Raw genomic sequence first — 21,918 nt, 5'->3', positions numbered from 1 at the left:
TTCAGTTTATTTATCAAAGCTTTTGCTTCATGAACCACTGTCGGTTTTTGTTCTTCACATTCTGAGATTTCAACGAGTTCTGCATGAATTTTACTGTAAATTTTTTTTTTCAATGATCTTGCAGCATTGCAATGTGATGACCATCTTGTGTCTGATAGATTTTTGACCAAGATTGTATTCTCCATCGTACTCAATTTAGACCATCTTTATGGTGAGGCTGCAAAGAATGTGTAGAGCAACTGTAAAATTCCGAAAAAATTTAACGGCAGCCAAACAGCTTTATGCAGATGTGGTCCCTACTAAATTAAGACTGTGTGAAACACATGGAACCCATACTGCTATTTGTTGACTTCCTTGAATCTGGCTTGGATGCCAGAATACATCCCATTCATATTAGCATCCTTATATGACTGAGATCTGTAATTTTCTACATCTATTCCATGTTTATCAAGAACAGATGCCACCATGTTAAAAAGATATTTTGCATCATGCTTTTCAATGGAAACAAACATCAAGAAACACTCATGTACTTTGCCATCTTTTGATACATAACGAATAATCAACGACAACTGACGTGTGTGACTTATATCAGGAATTGAATCTATGCTGATACTTAATATTTGACTTCTTTAATTTCAGTTGTGATGTGTGGCAACACTTTTAACCTTAACAAATTGATAAATTCTTCTTGTGTGGTTAAAGACAGATACGAAACATTTCCACTTCCTGGATTTCTGTATTTTCTTATATGCTTTTTTAGAAAAGGATTAAACTCAAATAGAAGATCAATACACCCAAGGAAGTTGGCATTGTTAGGATTATAGTGTTGCTCATTATCACCATGAAAAGCTATACCTCTTTCTGCCAAAAATTTTACTACTGCAACTACTCTTCTTAAAACTTCAGTCCAGTATTTAGTTGCTTTTTCCTTCTTGATTTACAATTTTGTGTCAATCTGGGTAGACTTTAGGAACTGCAACATATTAAATATAGAAGCGAAATGCTCTTTTGATTTTTCATGCATTGTGATTCTTGCATGTGCATTTTTCCAGTCGTTGAATCCAGTTTGAAATTAATTACATATCTCATTAAGTCCATCTTTAAATAACATACACACATAACAGTAGATTCTGAGAATATTAGCTAGTCTCTTTTAACGACCTCGCCATTTCCCATTTTCCTATAAAACAATTCTTTCCTTATTTTTTCGCTAAAAATTTTAGACGTTGATTATTGCACTCTAAATTCCGATATGGCACATTTTGGGCAACATGATGAATGAGATCAGTATTTATTTTCCATTTAGCTGGATCAGTACTGAAATCTGATAGTGAAATGGTACAGATGTTTTTTGGGTACTTTTCTCAGGCTCTGATTCATCCTTATTTTCAATTACATCAGTTGTCGATGTCAACAGCACGGAATCTACCTGGTCTGATTCTAATTCCATCAACTTGACCTTTATTTGTTCCTTCATCGGTAGGCCTATGAATGCCATCACTGAAATCTTCAAATTGAGAAAGAGTAGGCTCATTGCAGGAGTGGTTTGGAACATTTATATATTTCAGAATTGAATTTTTCATTTTACCCAAAGCTTTTTCTTTTTTCATAACCAGATTTGTGTTTTCACATATTTCCATCAGACATTTTAAATCACATCAAACACAGTTAACAACATAAATTATTCTAGGATCAGAATATGAAAAATTGAAAATACAGCTCGCCAGTCTTTTAAAATTTACACTATTTTCTTAAAATGTCACACCACAAACTTATTCAACCATTTACTACAGCTCTCTTTACATATAACTCACATGCACATATTCGTGAGTACAACTGTTTTGAACAGGAGAATGCAAGTTTAACTTTCTATGAAACAAGTCAGTTTAACAAGATAAGCATGAGACAACAGTCATACATGCATACGCTGCTGTGCTGATTGACTGCTCATACGTGCATTACACCAAAAGATGTAACTCGCAGTCAGTGTGTTAATACAGTATAATTTATTATAAAAAATATTTTACTCCATTTTCTCCACTTTTCAGAATGAAAGTGCCTAGGGCCTACAAACATTAAAATCCAGCCCTGCTGGCAGATACTTGGACATGGGGATATTTTATGGCAAAATTCTGTGGAATGTTGTTTGATTTCTAATTAGCATGAATCCAGAATTCATCTGTAGTTCACAGATGAATGCATTTGAAATGGGACAAAAGTTATTGACACATTTACACTCATTGTCTTCTTTTCATTTCTTTGGCAAGCCTTTTGGGGATTAATCCAACGGGTACCTTTGGTTTCCTAACATGCACAGAATATTTTGAACATAATCTTTAAAAATTTGTAAACATTAAGTTGGAGTGATAACTGATTGATCTGAATATCACAAATACAAGTTCATCTGCTTTCTATCCACTTCATCGTTCAGCATCACTCTTTGATTTGACTCTGATGACTTTATCAACTTCACTGTCATAAAACACACTAGCAAACAGCATTGACATCAATAGTTGCATCCTTATACACAGCTAGTAATCATAGATGAATTTTGACAGCTATAACATTGCTTCCATTTTAAAATAGTGTAACTTGTAAATGAACAACCATACAAAAATTCTGCTTGCAAATAGACTAACTAGAAACTATTAACTATGTGGAGACCATGTGAACGTGCTGCATCAGCGAATGCCAAGGCTATAAACTAAGAGGCATTATTTTTCAATTGCCCTTGTATTTATTAAAATAAAACTTCACTTTTGGAACTTTTGATCCTACCTTGTATATACCTGTCAAAACATGTACAAGTAAGAGATGATTATTCATTACTTAACAAAAAAAAAAATAAATAAAATGGAAAATGCACAACACTTTCCGTGTATGAAATGAAGATTTTTTTTTTAATACATCTGTATTAAACAGTACTTCCAAGAGAAGGTGTGGGAGGTTTTCCTCTTTAACCCCCCCCCCCAATATGTCTTTTGGTTTTTTATTAAAATAATAATATTAATTTATTATTACAGAAGTGTTATTGACATGGATTCAAATAGATATCACCAGAAACATTTTTTTATAAAAATAAATAAATCTAGCCTTTTATTTAAAAAAAAAAAAAAAAAAAAAATCAAGCCGGTTTACTGATTTTTGATTGGTGCATGGACCACACAGTAAGAAATTGGGCAAACTAAAACCACAGTGTGTGATGTGTGTATATACCAATCGTGTTTGTTTTTTGGTTTTTAGGAGCATTAGCAACCAAGGCCATATTGCTCCGGGGATTTGCGGTGGTCATACCCTGACCTTTCCACATCCTCCGTATTTAGTGGTCACGGGTTCGAACCCCGTTCTAATCAAGAAGCGTGTACTACGCACTGCTGCTCCAGAGCAGCAGTGCATAGTGTGGCTATGGAGGTGCCACCAATCATGTGCTCTGCTCTGTAATACTGTTTATGAGCAGAGCCACAACAATTAATGACTGCTTTGAGCCCATATCAGTCTGTATTTGAAAAACAACACAAACTTGATTGAATTTTTTTTTTTTTTTTTTTTTTTTTCACTTTGAATGGATTATGTATGAATATTTTATTTTACTTGAAACACCTCCTAGAAACTTCTATCTTCAGGTCACTCATGCCTAGCTCTTTCTTCTGTACATAATTTCTCTTCAAACTGGAAATAGTCCTGTCTCACCATGAGACTGATCAGATCCATAATGTTCTGTTTTGAATGAGGCTTTAGGTTAGCTAAAGTATATTTCCAATATTCTGAATATATAAGAATCATTAAAAATAAAATGTACCAGTCACACAGATGCACTTCTGTGTTATGGTATCTTCTAGGGCTATTTTGGAAGGAGTATATTGGTTGTCCCCAGGGGCTCACATCTGGTGAGTATGGGCTTGGCACACCCAGGGTCTTGAGCTGGATATCATCATTCTTCTCTCTCTCTTGGTGATTCTCTTCTACTTTTGTCTCTCTCTCTCTCTCTCTCTCTCTCTCTCAGGGTAACTCGGTAATTTTTTTTTTTTTTTTTTTTTTTTTTGGCTGATGCAGCATAAGCCTCAGGCTTCTTGCACCATATAGTTAATAATAATAATAAAATAAAACTCGACGTCAATATGTCCAAGTGCTGTACTGAAAGAGATTTTATCTTAGCAGGTATTGTAGGCTATTTAAAGAGTAGGATGATTTTCAAAAGGAAAGATGTTAGACACTTGAACAAGGCATGATTGGGTGTCTTTAGCCACTTGGAACGAATGTAGGAAACCAGAAAGGTCAAGCTTGTGATATTTGCTGCTCCCAACAAGAAATGGGAGTTACAAATTATTGGGGTTGGTAAAAGGAACATTAGCATTAGTAGAGGCATAGTGATGCAAGAAAGCAAGCTTATACAGCATCAGTCAAAAAAAAAAAAAAAACCCTTCCCATTTCACCCATCCATTTGCTCCAAATATTTGTCTAGTTCTGCCTTGACTTTATTAAGCTGTCAACTTCTACAACAAAAATGGAAGTTTGTTCCAGCAATCAACTACACACTGGCTAAAGGCAAATTTCAAGTAAGCATTAGAAGAAAGGGAGCTTACTGGTTAGGGCTAATATAACTTGGGGGAAAAGTTCTGTTTATACTCTCACGCTAGATTAGAGTTTACAGTCAATAATTTTGATAACGAATAATCATTAATCATATTTAGCAGCCATACGGGCTTAAACCACAGTTTACTCAAACACTTGTGATGTGCATGCTCACATCTGCCCTCTTGGCTACTACAAAAATTGAAGCCGGGACCAAAATTTTAGGGCTAATTTTTATTACTATAGATATACGGACCGCTTCTGAAGCACTACATTGTCACAAGTACTGGCTTCAACCTTTCTCCTTTACAACAGTCTGGTTTCTTGTTTCAGTTTATACTCCCACACAACCACAGTTTATAATCATTTATTTTAACAATGTGAATAGAATATTTAAACTTATTTAGCAGCCAAAATTTGACTTGGACTTCTTGACAATGACTGGTTAACTCAACCTTCAGGTTGCCCAGTCATTGTCAAGTAAAAGTATAGAGTTATGCATACCACATTCCTATAGTTTCTTATAAATTATGCATACCAATATTCTTGTAGTTCAACTTGTAAATTTTTTTGATCCCGTTGTTTGTTGTTGTTTGTTTGTTATTTGGTTTTTAGGAGCATTAGCAACTAAGGCCATATTGCTCCGGGATATGCGGTGGTCATTCCTTGACCTTTCCGCATCCTCTGTATTTGGTGGTGACGGGCTCGAACCCCGGTCTAATCAAGAAGTGTGTGCTACGCACTGCTGCTCCTTCCCACCTGGCTACGGAGCCGCCTTTATCATCCCAGAGTATAAGCATAAATTTATTGATAATGGAAGGAAATTACATTTTCCTATCAGTTGCTGGGGACTGTGACTAGCTATGCTATACTTTGACTAAAATTACAGAAGAATTCCATTTATTCAAATACGGCATGAACACAGAACTGCTGTTGTGTATTTTATCAAAATGGTTTAAAATAATTACCCATATTTTTTGTATCATTTATGCATTGGGAGATTACTGTGTTACATTTTACTTTTATCTCCATCACTTATTGCAGTGAAGTGGTCTTTTAATAATTATTTATACCTGTATGCACTGTGCATAATATCAAATTGTGCTATTTTATAATTTTGAAATACTCATAGGCACGGTTTTCTGTTTTATCGTATATATTGATAAAACAGAAAACCGTGCCTATGAGTATTACAAAATTATAAAAGCCATATTTCTTTTTGAGAACATATTCTGATTACAAACTTTTGTTTTCAATTAGGCGTCTATCAGTATGGACAATTCATAAAAAAAAACCGATATCAGAATTGCATTCTGCTCATGTATCCAATCCAGGCATTAACAACTGCCATTGGATTTCTGCAATATCTACTCTTCATAATACAGATCTGTTAGCATCTGGTAAGTTTAAATTGTGTTTAAATTTAAAAAAAAAAAAAAAAAAAAAGTTGTATATAATTAACGTTAATTAAAAATAATCAAGGTGAAGTAGTGCCAACAGATTTTAATTATAATGATACTAATAAAATAACAAAAGATAATTGAACGTAACTGTTTAATTAAATGATATATCTGCCTGTTATAATTGACTGACTAGTTTTTAGGGGGGGGGGAAGCTAAGTTCAAGCTAATCAGTTTTGAATGAACTAAATAATATACTTTTTTTTATATAGCCATAGCTCTTAAATTAAATTAACCATAGCATTTGCACCACCAGAAATCCAGCCGAAAAACCATTGGAAGCATTAAACTTCAGTTGTCATTTTTAAGACCATATCTGCAGCTGATGTGTAAGTTATTTAAAAGAGTTGTCATTAACTACCTTTCTTACCTTCAGATTATCAGAAAAACTTTCTCAGTGCCATTAAAGAAGACTAGAAACAGAAAGAGCTATAACACTAATCCTTGAGGAACTACATTACCACAATTAGCTCAGTGTGGCAATGAAGCCAAATTAAATAATATTAAAAGTTTTTTTTCCTGAGGCTTAGTTGTACACTTGTCACTGGGATTTGGACAACCTTGTTTTGTCTTATTCATGAAAAAGTCACTTTATTCTGCTGACTCACCAAAATAAAATATGGAAAACACTTGCAACACAACCGAATCGGACAACATATGTTTGAAATAATTACTGCACTAGTATTAACTGCATATCAGTTTTTCTGCTATAAAAACAAATATGTATGGATACTTTGGTTGCATACTTGTGGATGAACTGATATTAAACATTTGAGGAGTGGACCCATTGTGCCAGGTATCAATACTGCAGACTAGTAGTGGAATTTTCAGGAGTGGCTCAATGACATGTGTTTGGGACTCTGATTACCAATGGATTAATGTCAGAATGTCACAGCCTACTTGAACATTTTTGCTGACGGTGCATCCCTTCACACTTCCAGTTAATCCACATGTTATGGCTATTTGCGGCAAGATAAATGCATCATATTATAAGACATCAAGAATGGTTCCAGGAGTACAAGTGATTTTACTACACTTCATTGGGCCCAAAGTGAATTGAGATGTTTGCAGCAGGTATAAACTAGTGTCACTTAATAATGTGCTGTATGTGATTAAGTCTGTGTGGGCCAACACCACTGTGAAATGCTTTTGGCACCTCATGGAATTCATGCTCCAATGATTTGAGACTGTTTGTAGTCTGACCACTCAGTGTATGCTTTAAATTTTAAAATTCATGTATTTAGTTCACTGAAAATAAGTGGTATCTAGTATCACAAAAATGTGTAATGAAAATTTTTTAGTGAAGTATTTTGTGAAATATGTAAAAATTCCTTGCTTTTATAAATCTAGGTTCACAAGATGGTAATGTGAGAATCTGGAAGTGGGATAGTGATAACAGAAGATTATCACAAATTAAGACCATCCCACTGGTAAGTTGAGAACTTGATTAAAATTAAAGTGTAATGTGCATGGTATTTAATTGTTTTGTTACAAATAAGTACTCTAAGTCCAAAATTATAGTAATTTTAACTTATACAAATGCCCTTCTGTCCATTTAAGTATTACTTCCTATTAAATAACTGATTTCACTTAAAATCATGTATGAAAAACATGTCTGGAAATATCAACCACACTTATCAAAAAGTGCACTTGGTCACAGATGCACTCAACAACATTTGCTGCAACAGGGCAAAGGCTTGTACACGGTTGATTTTTTTTTTTTTTTTTTAATGAGATTTGATGATTTGTAAAGTTTAGCCACCAAAGAGAGAATAAGGTTACCTAATCTCATAGCTAATCTATTTCTACTAGTTTGGGGGAGTGACTGAAAACAATAAAACTGTTTTTCTCTATGAATTTCCTCAAAGAAACAGTGTACCATAAATAAATCTGCAAAGATTCCTTGGTTACAGCAACACCTCAGAGTTGAACATAAAGTTGCTTATGTTAACCTCCTTCAGTTTCCACCAGTATGAGGTGCAGTTTGATGTTTTAATGTCTCTTCTGATCCAGGATTTAGACTGTGCAAAAAATGTTAGTGTCTGCTTAAAAAGAGAGATGGGCTTTCTCTCGTCGTCCTCACAGTCTTTTTCAACATTTCATATTTAGTATTAGCATATGATGCAAGGAAGCAAGCTTAGAGCATAAAAAAAAACTACTTCTCATTATTAACCCCATGACTTGTACTAGTAGCTTGTCTGCACTGCTCAGAGAACTTTTAAGTTGGACCATACAATTACCCTTAGGTCTTTTTCATTCTCAACTAATTCAGTGTGATAGTGCCCAATTGGTATGTTATTCTGGGGTCACTACTACCCATATGTACCTGCCTTGCATTTATCAATATTAAACCTCAACTGTCACTTCTCATCTCAGTGTGCCTAGTTTCTCTAGGTCTTGTTCAATAGCTTGCTCTGATTACCATCATTAACTGCCATGTTAACCTTTTTTGCTTTCAGAAAACTAGGCATTAAACTTGATATGTCTTCATCAATATCATTAATAAATGTTGAAAACAGTAAGGGGGCCAAATGTTGAATCCTGAGAGACTCCACTAATAACATATTAGTCCATGATGAGCAGTGGCTTAATAACCATTCTCTTCTATCTTCTGCCATTTAGCTTGCCCCAGTGCCAAACAACTCCAGTCCAATTTGTACAGTAGTCATAATCTTTCATAAGGAATAATATTAAAATCCAAAAAAAAAATTTTTTTTTTTTGTGCAGTTTCTGTCAAGATAATCTTCTTCAAACGTAAACTCTCCCTGATGTTGGAAAATGTGTGAATTACGATTCGTCCGAAAATATGACTTGTTCCCAATCATCGTGTCCAGTTTTTTTATTCATTGCACCCTCTTTCTTGCATTACCATCAGTAACAAGTGGCTTGGCAATAGCTGTTCTGTCATACATTTTCAATGTTAAGTTCTCGCCGAACTGTTTTGCTAGAAATTGGATTGCTGGGACTCTCATTAAATTCTGCAGTTATTTTTGGGGCAGTACTTTTATGTTTTTGGGATAGAATACTTTTCAACGGTTTCTTTCAGTCAACTTTGATTTTTCTGCCACAATTTGTCCTATCAGATTTTGTTTTTCCATAATTGCTGAATCAACCATCGATCCTGTATTACATCTTTCTAACTGGACTGCATTGTTACATTTTTGGGCTTTCTTCTCACTATGGCTGAATTAGTCAGTTGTTGGTGAAAGTTGCTTGACAAAAAAAAATCTAATTTTCCTTCTGGCAACTTAGAAGGAAATGTTTCTTAAAGTGAGGTGGATTAAAATCCTATCACATACATATGGATCAACCAGTAGTGAATCTGTTAACACTTTTTTTGCTTATTTTAATATAATTGGATAGACTCAGCCAACTCCAGGTGCCTTATTTACTTATAGCTTCAACAATTTTTTTTTTCACTTTTTTCTTAAGTTATCACAAAATTATTTAGCTCCAGTAATAACTTGATATACTTCTGACCTTTTCATCCCTAAAAACTTGTTTGCCCATGAATGTGGGTACAAGATATTTATTCATTTGTCAACAACCTAACCGGATCAGCAATAGTGATGCCATTCGTATCTAGTGAACCAATGTGATTCACCCATTTTCTTCTGTTTGCATTCTTAGTGCCAAAGACTTCCCATAATCTGTGTCAGCTTACTTAATTCAATTAGTGACTTGTGTGCAGACTAGTTTCTAGGTTTTTGTATCCCCTGGCAATCCCATGCATTTTTCACTTTGCCACTTGTCTCTGACATCTCTTACCAAATTGGTTGGCACCGATTTATTTCTAAAGTTAAATAGGTGAGAAAGGGATTATTTCAAATGTTACAATTAAAGATTTACATAGTCAAGAAAGATCATTTTGTGAAAAGGAAAGCAATTTAACAGATTTCTGCAGCGACTGAATTGTCTACAGCAAAACATTTATCAAATAATAAATGTGAAACTGGTGAGTTTTTTTAAATCTAAAAAACATTGCTATATTCACCCCATAACTGAATCAACAATTTTATAAAAGCATAATATGTAGAACTATAAACAATGGAATGCCACAAGTTTCAGAAAATTTATAAAAAGTCTGGAGTAAATGTAAATCCATTCATCTAATTTTAAAAGGGAAAGGTGATGTAAGCTGGTGAATAAGATATGTATTTGTCAATACAGAGAAAGTGGACAACCAATTTTGTAGTGGCTTATTAGCTCTCACACTATTAATTAGTCAGTTAATGTACACATTGCATTAAATTTCAGAACATCCAATCTTTTTTCTTCAAGTAAATGAATTTTTTTTTCTTTTTCTCTGACTAATAGAAGGTAATGTAAATACAGTTACCTCCTTTTATCAATTAATTACTAAGATTATAACTTTAAAACTTAACAAAATATCACTTAGCCATTCAGTTTAATTACAACTGTATAACACAGTCCACATGCTCTTTCTTTGAAAGAAAGAAAAAAAACTACATTTATGTCTATGAGTTTCTTTTTAGATACAAATTGTATTGAGAAAATAATTGTTGGATTTCTCTTTGTCCAATTTTAATGAAATTTGGAATAGCTCAACAAATATTTTTAATAGGCCCAAATATAAAATTTCACGAAAACCTGTCCACTGAGAGTGGAATTGTTACTTGTGGACAGACAGATGGACATGGTGAAGACAATAGACACGTGCATATAAACAGAGTGTCTCAAAAATATTGGTACAAATGTTTAGGGGAGGTAGGTAACATCTAAAGGAATGTGAATCGCATAGGAACCCATAACCGGAAACGTCACGGGGAAAGTAGTAGCAGAGGCACAAGAAGCAGAAATGACACAAGACAGTAATTAGTGGCAAACATTTATTTGACATAATATTAACAATGGAGTACGAGATGGATGCATTTCATGATGTTACAACAGATGCTCGAAGGTTCCACCATGAGACACAATGCATGCGTGACACCGACGCAACATGGATTGGCGGACACGGTCGAACACACCTGGAGTTTCTTTGACAGTAGCAGCAGCGCAGACGAGTCTTGCCACGAGATCCATTTCCGTCTCCACAGGCAATTCATACACGACAGATTTGAGGTCCCCCCACAGAAAGAAATCGAGGCTCGATAAATCAGGTGAGCGTGGGGGCCAGGCAACGGGTCCACCACGGCCAATCCATCAATGCCCAAACACCTGTTCAATGGTCACGAACACACCTTCCATAATGGGCAGACGCCCCATCATATTGCGTCTCACATTTGCTGGAACGTCGTCAAGAACTTGGTCAAGGTAGTAGAACTACCTGGTAGAACTTGTTCAAGAAAGATCGGATATTTAGCGGAGTTCATGCGGGATGGGAATAGGTATGAGCCGACAAAGCAGTCACCGACCATACCTGCCCACACATTTATTGCGAAGCGATGTTGTGCCGCATGGGGGCGCACACCGTGTGGGCCCTCTGCTAATCCATACACTAGGTGCATGTCTGCCAGCTCACAACAGTTCGTATATTGATGCATGCTCTTCGTGCAGCAACTACTACTTGAATGAGTAAACCAGAAATTTTCCCTCTTGCGAACTGATGAACAGCGCCATGTACCGACTTATGGTGACGTTTCCGGTTATGGGTTCCTATGCGATTCGCATTCCTTTAGATGTTACCTATCTCCCCTAAACGTTTGTACCAATATTTTTGAGACACCCTGTATATATATATATATAATAATAATTACGAATAATAAAATTAAAATTTAGTAGAGAAATAGAATATGAATAGCGATAATATGAATTATGGATCAGGGACACTGCAAGAGCAAAGGTACCCTACAACCATAATGTATATATAAAATTATATTATTATTTATGTGTAGAATGTAGTAGGTATATATCTATTATTTAACTAATGCTAATAAAGAAAATACGGTGTACCCTGAGAGCGATATATGTTGAATAAAGGGGGAAGAGAGGAAAATAAAAGAGTAACGTTATAAACAAGAAGAAACAAAGTGCGAATTTTGAAAAAACGAAATGCAAATTTTGAAAAGAACGACCAAGGTAGAAATAGCATTGCAGTATCTTTCATAATTTATGTGTCTTCTTCAGAGGTCATCCACCCAAATTATGAAAAAGAACAGCAATACTCTTACTTCTGTTTCTGACATGTTCTGTATGTCAAAAAACATGTGTAAGTAGCCACGTGGTAGAAATTAAAAATAAATTTTGAAAAAATAAAATATAAGTAAAGCAAAACTATTATGTGCCACTAAAGTATAACATACAGAACATGGATGACCTTACAGAAGTAAGTAGCCCGCCAAAAAGTGAAGACAAAGGAAGGGAGTGTCAAATGACAAGAACTTACCGCTACTTGACGGGTTGACAGAAAAGACAGAGCCGGAGGCTAACCCATGTATATATGTGCGTAGAAACGCTAGCAGCGCCTAGCGTTAGACGAATTTAGGTGTCTGTATATTATGTAATTTATGTATGCGGTGGAGCTACGCTAGGTTAAAGTTAAGTACATGATGTACAAACACCCAGGATAGCAAAGAAATATAATTGCTTACAAAGTAGCAATAGAAAGCAGCTAAACTTTGTTAAGGCGAAAAAATAGATTGGGTATAGTAAGAAAATAGTACTCTGATATTGCGGTCGATAAACTAATGGCGCACAGAGCATAAAAAGTAGAAATTAGTAAAGTAAAAAGATGATTAAATTAGGGATATGTAGTTGGGCTAGGGTAGTTCGGGGTTGCAGACCCGTTCCTATAGATAGGACCCTGAACGAATGTCCGAGAGTTGGCGCATCATGTACTTAAGTCAGTTGTGTTTAAAGTGTAACATGTACATTTAAGTTACAATTAACAATTAAATAAATAAATAAATCAAGATTGGTTTAAAATTAATTACAAGGTAAATACACTATGTCAGGCCAATCGGTGGGTACAAGTTTTCCAGACCGTAAGACACCAAAGAGGCCTAGTGTATTGTATTTACACTATATACAAACTTGATGCGTATGGGAATAAATATTAATTATAAACTAATAATGCTGTTTATATTGATATCTATTAAGTTCTTGTGCCTTAATATGTTAAGGGCTTTATTGATATGATGACGCAGGTATGTAATAGGAAAAAGATTTTTGGTCAGTTTTCTGTACAATATTCTGATGTTATCAATAACAGTTGTTTAATTTATTTATTGTTTTTTGACATACAGAACATGTCAGAAACAGAAGTAAGAGTATTGCTGTTCTTTTTCATAATTTGGGTGGATGACCTCTGAAGAAGACACATAAATTATGAAAGATACTGCAATGCTATTTCTACCTTGGTCGTTCTTTTCAAAATTTGCATTTCGTTTTTTCAAAATTCGCACTTTGTTTCTTCTTGTTTATAACGTTACTCTTTTATTTTCCTCTCTTCCCCCTTTATTCAACATATATCGCTCTCAGGGTACACCGTATTTTCTTTATTAGCATTAGTTAAATAATAGATATATACCTACTACATTCTACACATAAATAATAATATAATTTTATATATATATATATGCATGAAAATTATTCACTTACCTGAAATACCACTTCAGGAATGCAATAAATATAATTAATTTCAAAAATTTATTTTCTGAACCCATTGCTTCAATATAATTATGGATTTAGAGCCATGTATATTATGTACATAGGATACACTTTGCTTTTTTGGTGTCTTACAGCTTAGAAAACTTGTACCCACCGGCCTGCAAATTATAATGTATCATTTATTTTATTCTATTTTATCTTATTTTATAATCACACTGTATATACTTAAGTTCACGCTAAGGTGACATGCAAATTCAGCTCAGTGTCCTACTATAGGAACGGGTTTGCGATCCCGGGCATACCTGAGCTACAACTTATATCTTGTATTGCCTTTAAGCCGTCCTACACTCTTTGTTCTTATTTCTCTGAAATTATTAGGGTAATCCGAGGATGTAGGAGAAACTTCCTTATTTGTACTACTATATTTTTGCCTTTTTGGAGTTCAGGTTCTATTATTCCTACTCTATTAATTTTTATTCTTCTTACTATCTGCATGTTTCTCTTTGCGTTAACTTAACTTTAATTATTTATTTATTTTTACCATATCCATCACATAGGGGTCACAAAATAAAATATGTATATTCTCACTAGAGGGATTATTATTTCATAACGACTAGTTGTTACATTATGTCCTGAATACAGTAGATATGCTTTATATTTTACATTTATTCTTATTTTAATTATTAAATTATGTTCTCTGTTGGGTCAACGCTGTTCAATATATGCTTACATTTATAATATCTTCCTTTTGATTCAAAAGATTTTTAACTACCTTTACTTAACTCTGGATTTTTTATATTTTATATATCTTGGCAGATATTGATCATTACAGAAACAGAGAACTCCTTGTCGTTTTTTGCCTTCAGTCTGGGTGGTTGGCCCCAGTTGAATTCATCTAGATTGTGGGTAGACAACGATGAGTTGTATGTATATGTATATAGTATATTTTTTTTATATCCCTTGCGTTTCTTTAAATCCAACTTGGTATTGTCTGCTTGAATTACCTTCTATATTATTATCTTCAATATTATACAATATATTTTATACACATTATGGTCGTAATGCATAATTGCTCTAGCAGCTGCATCGGCCCATAAGTATTAGTTACAGCTTATTACAATTTATTAATGTTCTTTCCATATTACTCATATATATAAATGGGTATTCAATGTAACCCCTTAAAGGTAATGTTTAAAGTGTTACATATGAAAAGAGGTATACAGTTGATTAAATGGTTTCAGTGAATGCAGGATTAATAAGTGCAAAGCAGCATTACAGGATGCAAGAGTATATGTAAGTTATATTAATATACTGAATTAAGTATGCATAAATGAATGTGAAAGTTACACAAAGTGTCATTAACTAGAAGTGAGGAAAGCAGAAAAAGAAGTGTAGTAGATTTATGAAAGGTGAAAGAAAGTTAATATCTTAGAGGTTATGATGAACTAAGAAAATTATGGGCTGAATTGCCAAGCGAATATAAAGTGGGAGAACTAAAGTAAGATTAATACATCAAAATACTAATAAAATAAAAATAAAATGGTGTAGCTGTCATTAGATATGGGGTAAACATTTTTAGTAAATGGTCTAATATAGGTAATGCAAAAATGCTTGATCTTGATGTCAGCTGAAATAAATATTGATACATGATCAGATATTTCATCAGGGGACTACACCTGACCATGTTTCAGGAACTGCATTTCTATACTTGTCCATAGTAGCAGAAGAAAAGTGAAAGGCCAAAAAAGCAACGAAAATGAAATTAGCACTTTCTAATACAGTATGGACAAGGTAGTCCCAACGTAGTGTAATTTATATAGGTAAAAATAAGTATCAAGTTGGGATTAAAAAAAAAAAAAGGTAAAACTGCAGCTATTATCAACCCACTGCAGGATGGACGCCTCCTCAGCAATTCATGATGAGGGAAATGGACCTAAATACGGTTGATCTGCCAACCAGTGCAGGTTGGCAGATCAACCGTATTTAGCAGTCAGGGGCTTGAACCCCGGTCTACTAAAGGAGCGTGTGCTACTGCACTCCCTCTCCTGACCACTGGGATAAAAATGGTTTATATCAATGTTTAATATAAATATGTAGAATTTAGTGTAGGATTTAATTTTGTATAGATCAATCAATCTATTTTAAAAAATAGATTTAGAACAAGCAAATGAAAAGGTGAGGTATTAAATTGAGGATGGGGAAAAGGAGTATTTTAAATAAACAAAGACGAGAAATAGAAGTAGGATAGTAGCAACATTCGTGTCACCCTCTTATTACACTAATAGTTTAACAAACAGGAAGAACTTTAGAATTAGAGCAGAAAGATAAAAAGCATAGAAAAAGTTATTAAATAACACTAAGCTTGCTGGAGTTGTGAAGCTCAACCTTATAGTAAGCGTTAGTATAAAAGGAAGCTAAAAATGCTTGAAAGGAAAAGTATGTGTCGAAACATGCCGAGAAACGAATCTAAAATGAAACCGAAAGTATGATAAGACAGTGAAAGTGTATGATACCTGGAGTATTTCAAGAAATATGAAGCGAAAATGAGATGGCAGGGAGATGAAGTGCACAAATTCAGTAGAGTAGATGAATGCATGCAGGCTTCAACCAAATGAGCAATATATCTACATGATAAAGCAATTTATAGCAGCGAAGTGAACTTGATAGTAAGAAATGCGGTTGGAATATTATGGCTTACTTATTCTTTTTCAATGCTAATTATCTCCATGCACTTGTATTCTAAATATGACTATAAAGGTCACTATTTTCCTGCTATTTTGAATTTCTTCGCAGCTTACTATCAAGTCCACTTCACTGCTATAAATTGCTTTATCATGTAGATATATTGCTCATTTGGTTGAAGCCTGATTTATCTACTCTACTGAATTTGTGACTTGGCAATTCAGCCCATAATTTTCTTAATTCATCATAACCTCTAGGATATTAACATTCTTTCACCTTTCATAAATCTACTACAATTCTTTTTCTACTTTCCTCACCCTTCTAGTTACTGGCACTTTGCATGTGTGGTTTGTAAAATAGATAAAGTGTCTGTGAAAATGGAAATGAAAAGTACACATGGTGTCTGAACTAAGAGAAGTTTAAGGGATAGTCAAAAGTGGAAGTGAAGTAGTGGTTATACAGGTGAAAGAATTTGAAAAACCTAGTACAAAAATGAACTGGGACTGAGGAAGCAAAAAATAAATAAAGTAAATAACACTATATTCAGATATGGGAGGGCAATTTTAGCAAGAGGTTGAATCAGGGGATGGCAAATATGCAAAATCTGAATTAGATGAAAATATGATACATAGTCAGGAAGTGTGTGTGTGTGTATAAACATGCCTAAAAACTGAGAATATTAGTCCATCATTTGACAGCAGGCCAATGCTAAACCCTGAAAACAAAGGTGGCTGCTTAATTATTTGCCATGAAAGGATGGGATTTGTCAAAAGAGGATGGAACATTTTCAAGAAGAAATGAACTGGACCAATTTCAAATTTAATGCCATCTAACCATTGCTATTAAATATCTATATCCTAACATATTAAGCGAAAAATGCCCTACACATAAAATTCCAAAAAGCAAGACATGTGAACCTGACTTTGGAGAAACAAAATACTTTTCATTTCATACATGCTAAAAGATGAACTGCATAGCTTAAGTTATCTAAGCCACTATACAAAAAATAAGTTGGAGGATCTGTTAACCTTTGGTACCATTCGCTTTTTAATACAGGTGATATCCTTCCCTCTGACAGGCCAAGATTTTAATTTTAATATTTGAAAAAAGTATTTGGTTTATTGAAATATGCTTTTTGCATACTAATACTTTCTTTCACCTTTCTTTAGCAGTAGATTGCAATGCTTATTAATTTCCGTTCCACATTTTTTAATAATAGAGAATTTTGCCATTAAAAATACTAATTAGATTAATGAATTAAGAAGTTTATTAATTATACATAAGTTTTCAAAAAAATATTAGCATAAAATGGAAATATGATATGAAACACTAACGCTGTCAAAGTTTGTGGAACGTTAATTGCATGAAACTCTGGCATTACTCCAACATAAATTAAGCCAATATTTACACACAAAAAAAAAAAAAAAAAAAAATTCAAAATTAACATTCAATGAAAAAAAAATATATAAATTTCTATTAATTTGCCTGTGTATTAAGCCACCATAACAACAAATAACATGAAATGACATTCACTACAAATTCTGTGCATGGCCGAAATAAAAAAACAATTGCAGTATGCTCCTTCATGTGCCCATTTTTTATTGCCATCTTTTTTATTTTTCTTATAAACATGGAATGGACATGTAAAGACAACAGGTGCTTATGCATATAGTACAAACTGGACTAAAAACCTGCACTGATATGTGATGCTTATTGTACATAGTAGTGTACCTTGAGAATGGTACATAAAATTAATGAAAAGGTGCACAGTACAGTAAAAATAAATTAATAAATTATTTCCACTGGCACAATATCAATGCCAAAAATTTCTAACAGTTGCTTCTCCCAAGTCAAGTAATTACTTCCTTTTCTGATTTTAAACTACAGGAATATATAATAATAAATATGCTTTTTGCTCTGGTCACCTGGAATTTTATTTATATTTGAAGTAAAAAAACAGTTAACAATGACTATTCACAAGAAGATGACCTATAAATGAAAATTAAAAGTTATGCATCTCTTGAGAAACTGTTTATTCGTGAAGCAAACAACCAAACCAATCTACAAGCAATCATATGTGTGTTTGGCCTACATGATTGTTGATTTTAGTTCTGGTTTGCTTCAACCAAAAGTTTTGTTTGCAAAACAATGCTTGATCTGATTTCATAACATTTCCTTCCCAAATCTTTGCCATTGAAAAAAATATTGGAAAGACAATATATGCAACTAACCTGGGGATTTATTTTACTGGAATTTGATTTGAAAACATAACTTGAATGAAATTTGTTTAAAAAAAAAGTTCCTTGTAAATTCAAAATTTATAAAAAACTTTTTAAAGCCTAACTTTACACAACACAGTGTACTAGTGGTGTTTTTTTCAAAACACAGCCTGATAGTAAAATGAAAGTATTTCCATTCAAAATGTCAATTAACTTCTTTTTTTTTTCTTTTAACAGGTAGGATTTATCAATGCTCTGGAATTCTCTTCCTCAGGTCATCACTTAATTGTGGGTACTGGTCAAGAGCATCGACTTGGTCGTTGGTGGCATGACAAAGCAGCCAAAAATATCATTTATGTATTTTCATTGCAAAATAAAACTTGTTTATAACCAAAAGAAGATGGATTACATTTATACCTAGATTAGCAGTTTTCTTAACGTACAAGCGCTTCCAGGCAAATGAGTTATTTGCTTAATATTAAATCAGATTATAAACTAAATTGAAATGCACACCAGTAATTTTATTATCATAAATGAAACAAAACTAAGTATATACACCGGTGTTCAAAGGAAGTGCACCACCTAGGAATTTCACATTTCTAACCGTTTTTCATGATGGTATGTTACATTAATGACTAGCATCACAAATAGAAATATAAACAAAAGATATTTATTAATAGTTAAGCAAAGCTAAGTAATATTTGACAAATGCTCTCAAAATATTTCAAAATGAGCATTTGCAACGTTTATACAACAGTTTTGGTAAACACTACAATTAGGGCTGAAATGTTATCAGAAGCCCTCAATTTGCTTCAGTTTATCATTTTAAATGGAAAACAAAATGAAAATTCCCAGGTGTAAACTAATATTTAGTTGAACCGCCTCTGGCCCTGATGACAGCAGCACACCGTCGAGGCATTGACAAGTTCAATTTCTGAAGATAATCAACTGATAGTTTGTGGTTCCAAACAAGAATTATGGCTTCCTGAAGCTCAACAAAGGGTCTTTGCTTTCTTTCTGGAACTGCAGATTCCACACGATGCCAACAGTTCTCTATAGGATTCGGGTCTGGACTGTTTCCTGGCCAGCTAAGAGTTGTAATGGATTGTTCTTCCAACCATTTTTTCACCTGTAACAAATGTAAACACGTTACTGTCGAACCTCTAATGCAGAAATGAAGCTAAAGTAACTACTGAAGTGCCTACTTAACATTTTTCGCCCAATGACAAAGGGCAGAGTCGTCCTGAAAGATGCAGCTACTGGGCAGGTTGAAATGGTCTCTAATGGTTGACAGCAATTTGCCTTCCAATATAGCCAGGTATCCATTGGCATTTACGGAACCTTTTATAAACTGCAGGCGACCTACTCCGCAATACGAAACGCACCCCTAGTAGGGAATTTCACTGTAGACACCATACACTGGATTGTATTCTTCACCACATCTACGGCAAATCGTTTGTCTGCCATCAGAGCCATGCATGTTGAATTTTTTCTCATCCGAGAAAATAACTGACTTCCACTGCTCGGGGGTCCATTTGACATGCTCCTTACACCAAATTAATCGGGCCTTTTTCTTTTTTTGTGGGAGGAGAGGCTTCTTAGGACAACAGCCTACAAGTCTGTTTTTGAAGATGCGTCTTCTCACTGTTACTACACTTGCTACCACTCCTGTATGTTCTTCCCATTCTCTTTTCAGCCCAGATGAAGAAGCTCTACGGTTTTTAAGCCATAAGCACTTCAAAAGGCTGTCCTGTTTTGGGCTAGAGACTCGTTTGCATCTGGCCTTTTTTCCTATATCAGCAGAACCAGTATTCTTAAGTTTGGAAAGAAATCTACTCACTGTCAACTGATTACAAGACACTCTATAAGAAATATGATGGGAAGAATCTTCCAGTCATATTTCCTTCCTCCCTCACGTAAAGCAACAATAGCACTCTTTCTTCATGGCATCAACTGCGCGTAACTCTCTATCCTGACACAAGCAAGGTATGACTGCAACTCTTGGAGAGCATGCTTATATAGCCGAAAGTAACAGCTGATGCAATATTATGTCATCAGCTGACCGGGCTAGCCAGGTGAGTAAAGTGCCTGCCTGGCAACCCAAAAGTTATGTGGACATGTGTTTTGTAAAGGGTGGCTCCTAGAACGTCTGTTCAACTCCGCCTCGTATCTCTGTGAAGAACAGTATCACTACAAATGGGCCAGAATGTGAATGACGTAGGTTTGTGTGTTCTGTTGTTCTGTTCTGGCCTCTTGGCTACCCAGAAGCATCAGTCACCTGGATAGATGATTCTGGGTACTCATCCACACCACGGGAAGGTGGGCCAGTCCCAATAATACACGTACTGTCTCAAGAGAAACTCTGACTCACCTGATGTTGTCAAAAGGTGGACCAGGTTCCTCTGGGGGCCCATTCCAGAGGAAGTGGAAAAGAAAAAAAATAATAATATAATTTAAAAAAATAATAAATAAAATAAATTAAAAATAAAATTTTTAAGCTGTTGTCTGGGGATCCCCATTTGTAGCCTGCGTTATTCTGTAGGAGGCTTTCCTGTGCGTCAATACTTGTGTCAAGAAGTTCTGGAAGGCAGCAAGGTTCTGTGGTGTCTGTAACAGAATGTCCAGTTGGTTTTCAGTGAGAGGGATGGTATTTGCTAGGTCTTGCCTCAGGTCCTCATAGAGAGTGCACTCGAAGCGAAACCAGTCTTAGAAATGCTCGTTTTACCGCTTTTAACCATCTGACTGAGCCGTATACACTCAGTCAGATTTTATCCGACAATGACCATGTGTCTGCTATTTTTAATTTCCTAAAATCAGTAAACCTTTTTAATCATATTTAAAAATCTTATTATTTTAAGATTTTCCATTGTTACTTATTTACTGATATTTGTCTGTTACAGTTTATACTTGTTTTTATAACCTGACGTAGTGACCTAATTCAGTAGGTCACTGAAACTTTTTTACTTTTTATGACAAGGTTTTGGCGCATTATAGCCATAGTTGCTGATGCGCCAATAAAACTCAACCAACCAACCTCGAAGCGAAGGTGGAACCAATTCTCCTTGGCCCCGCAGTAACAAACGTCTATGGGTATTAGGCCTAGTTGGAAGAGCTTCTCGTTCAATGAGCCATGCCCAGTGACTAGGAATGATGTCTCAAGAGTTAGAGAGAGCCACTTCTGTGCCGACTTAGAGCCCAGAAGTGGCTCAGAAAAAGAAAGTCACATCCGGCAGGAATCTCCTTGTAACTGCTCCCTTGGTGGGAGTGTCCCATCTTGTGTGCCAGATATTTATCATCTCATTATAACAGCGTGTTTTCTCTGCTCAGTGTTCAGGTTTAGCTCAATGTCTAAGATCTTGGTTGGAATTTTCTTGTTGATTCTAAAGGTCAAGCCATAGAAGGTTACATACAAG

At 34.6% G+C, this 21,918-nt stretch overlaps 1 protein-coding gene across 1 annotated transcript in view; it reads left to right on the top strand.

Moving 5' to 3' along the window:
• Nucleotides 1-18,895, top strand: part of U3-55K (U3 small nuclear riboprotein factor 55K) — a 148,160-nt gene extending 129,265 nt beyond the window's left edge. Inside the window, exons 12-14 of the mRNA XM_090389983.1 lie at nt 5,833-5,972; nt 7,383-7,462; nt 18,743-18,895. Of these exons, the coding sequence (XP_090246109.1) occupies nt 5,833-5,972; nt 7,383-7,462; nt 18,743-18,895 (373 nt within the window). The remainder of the gene's footprint in view (nt 1-5,832; nt 5,973-7,382; nt 7,463-18,742) is intronic.
• Nucleotides 18,896-21,918: the final 3,023 nt, after the last annotated feature.

The sequence above is a fragment of the Mastigoproctus giganteus genome, chromosome 2 (genome assembly GCF_048544385.1).
Source record: "Mastigoproctus giganteus isolate SK-2022 chromosome 2, ASM4854438v1, whole genome shotgun sequence".
NCBI lineage: Eukaryota > Metazoa > Arthropoda > Arachnida > Uropygi > Thelyphonidae > Mastigoproctus > Mastigoproctus giganteus.
Note: the sequence above shows the minus strand (reverse complement) of the source record. Positions and strands in the feature narration are given on the sequence as shown.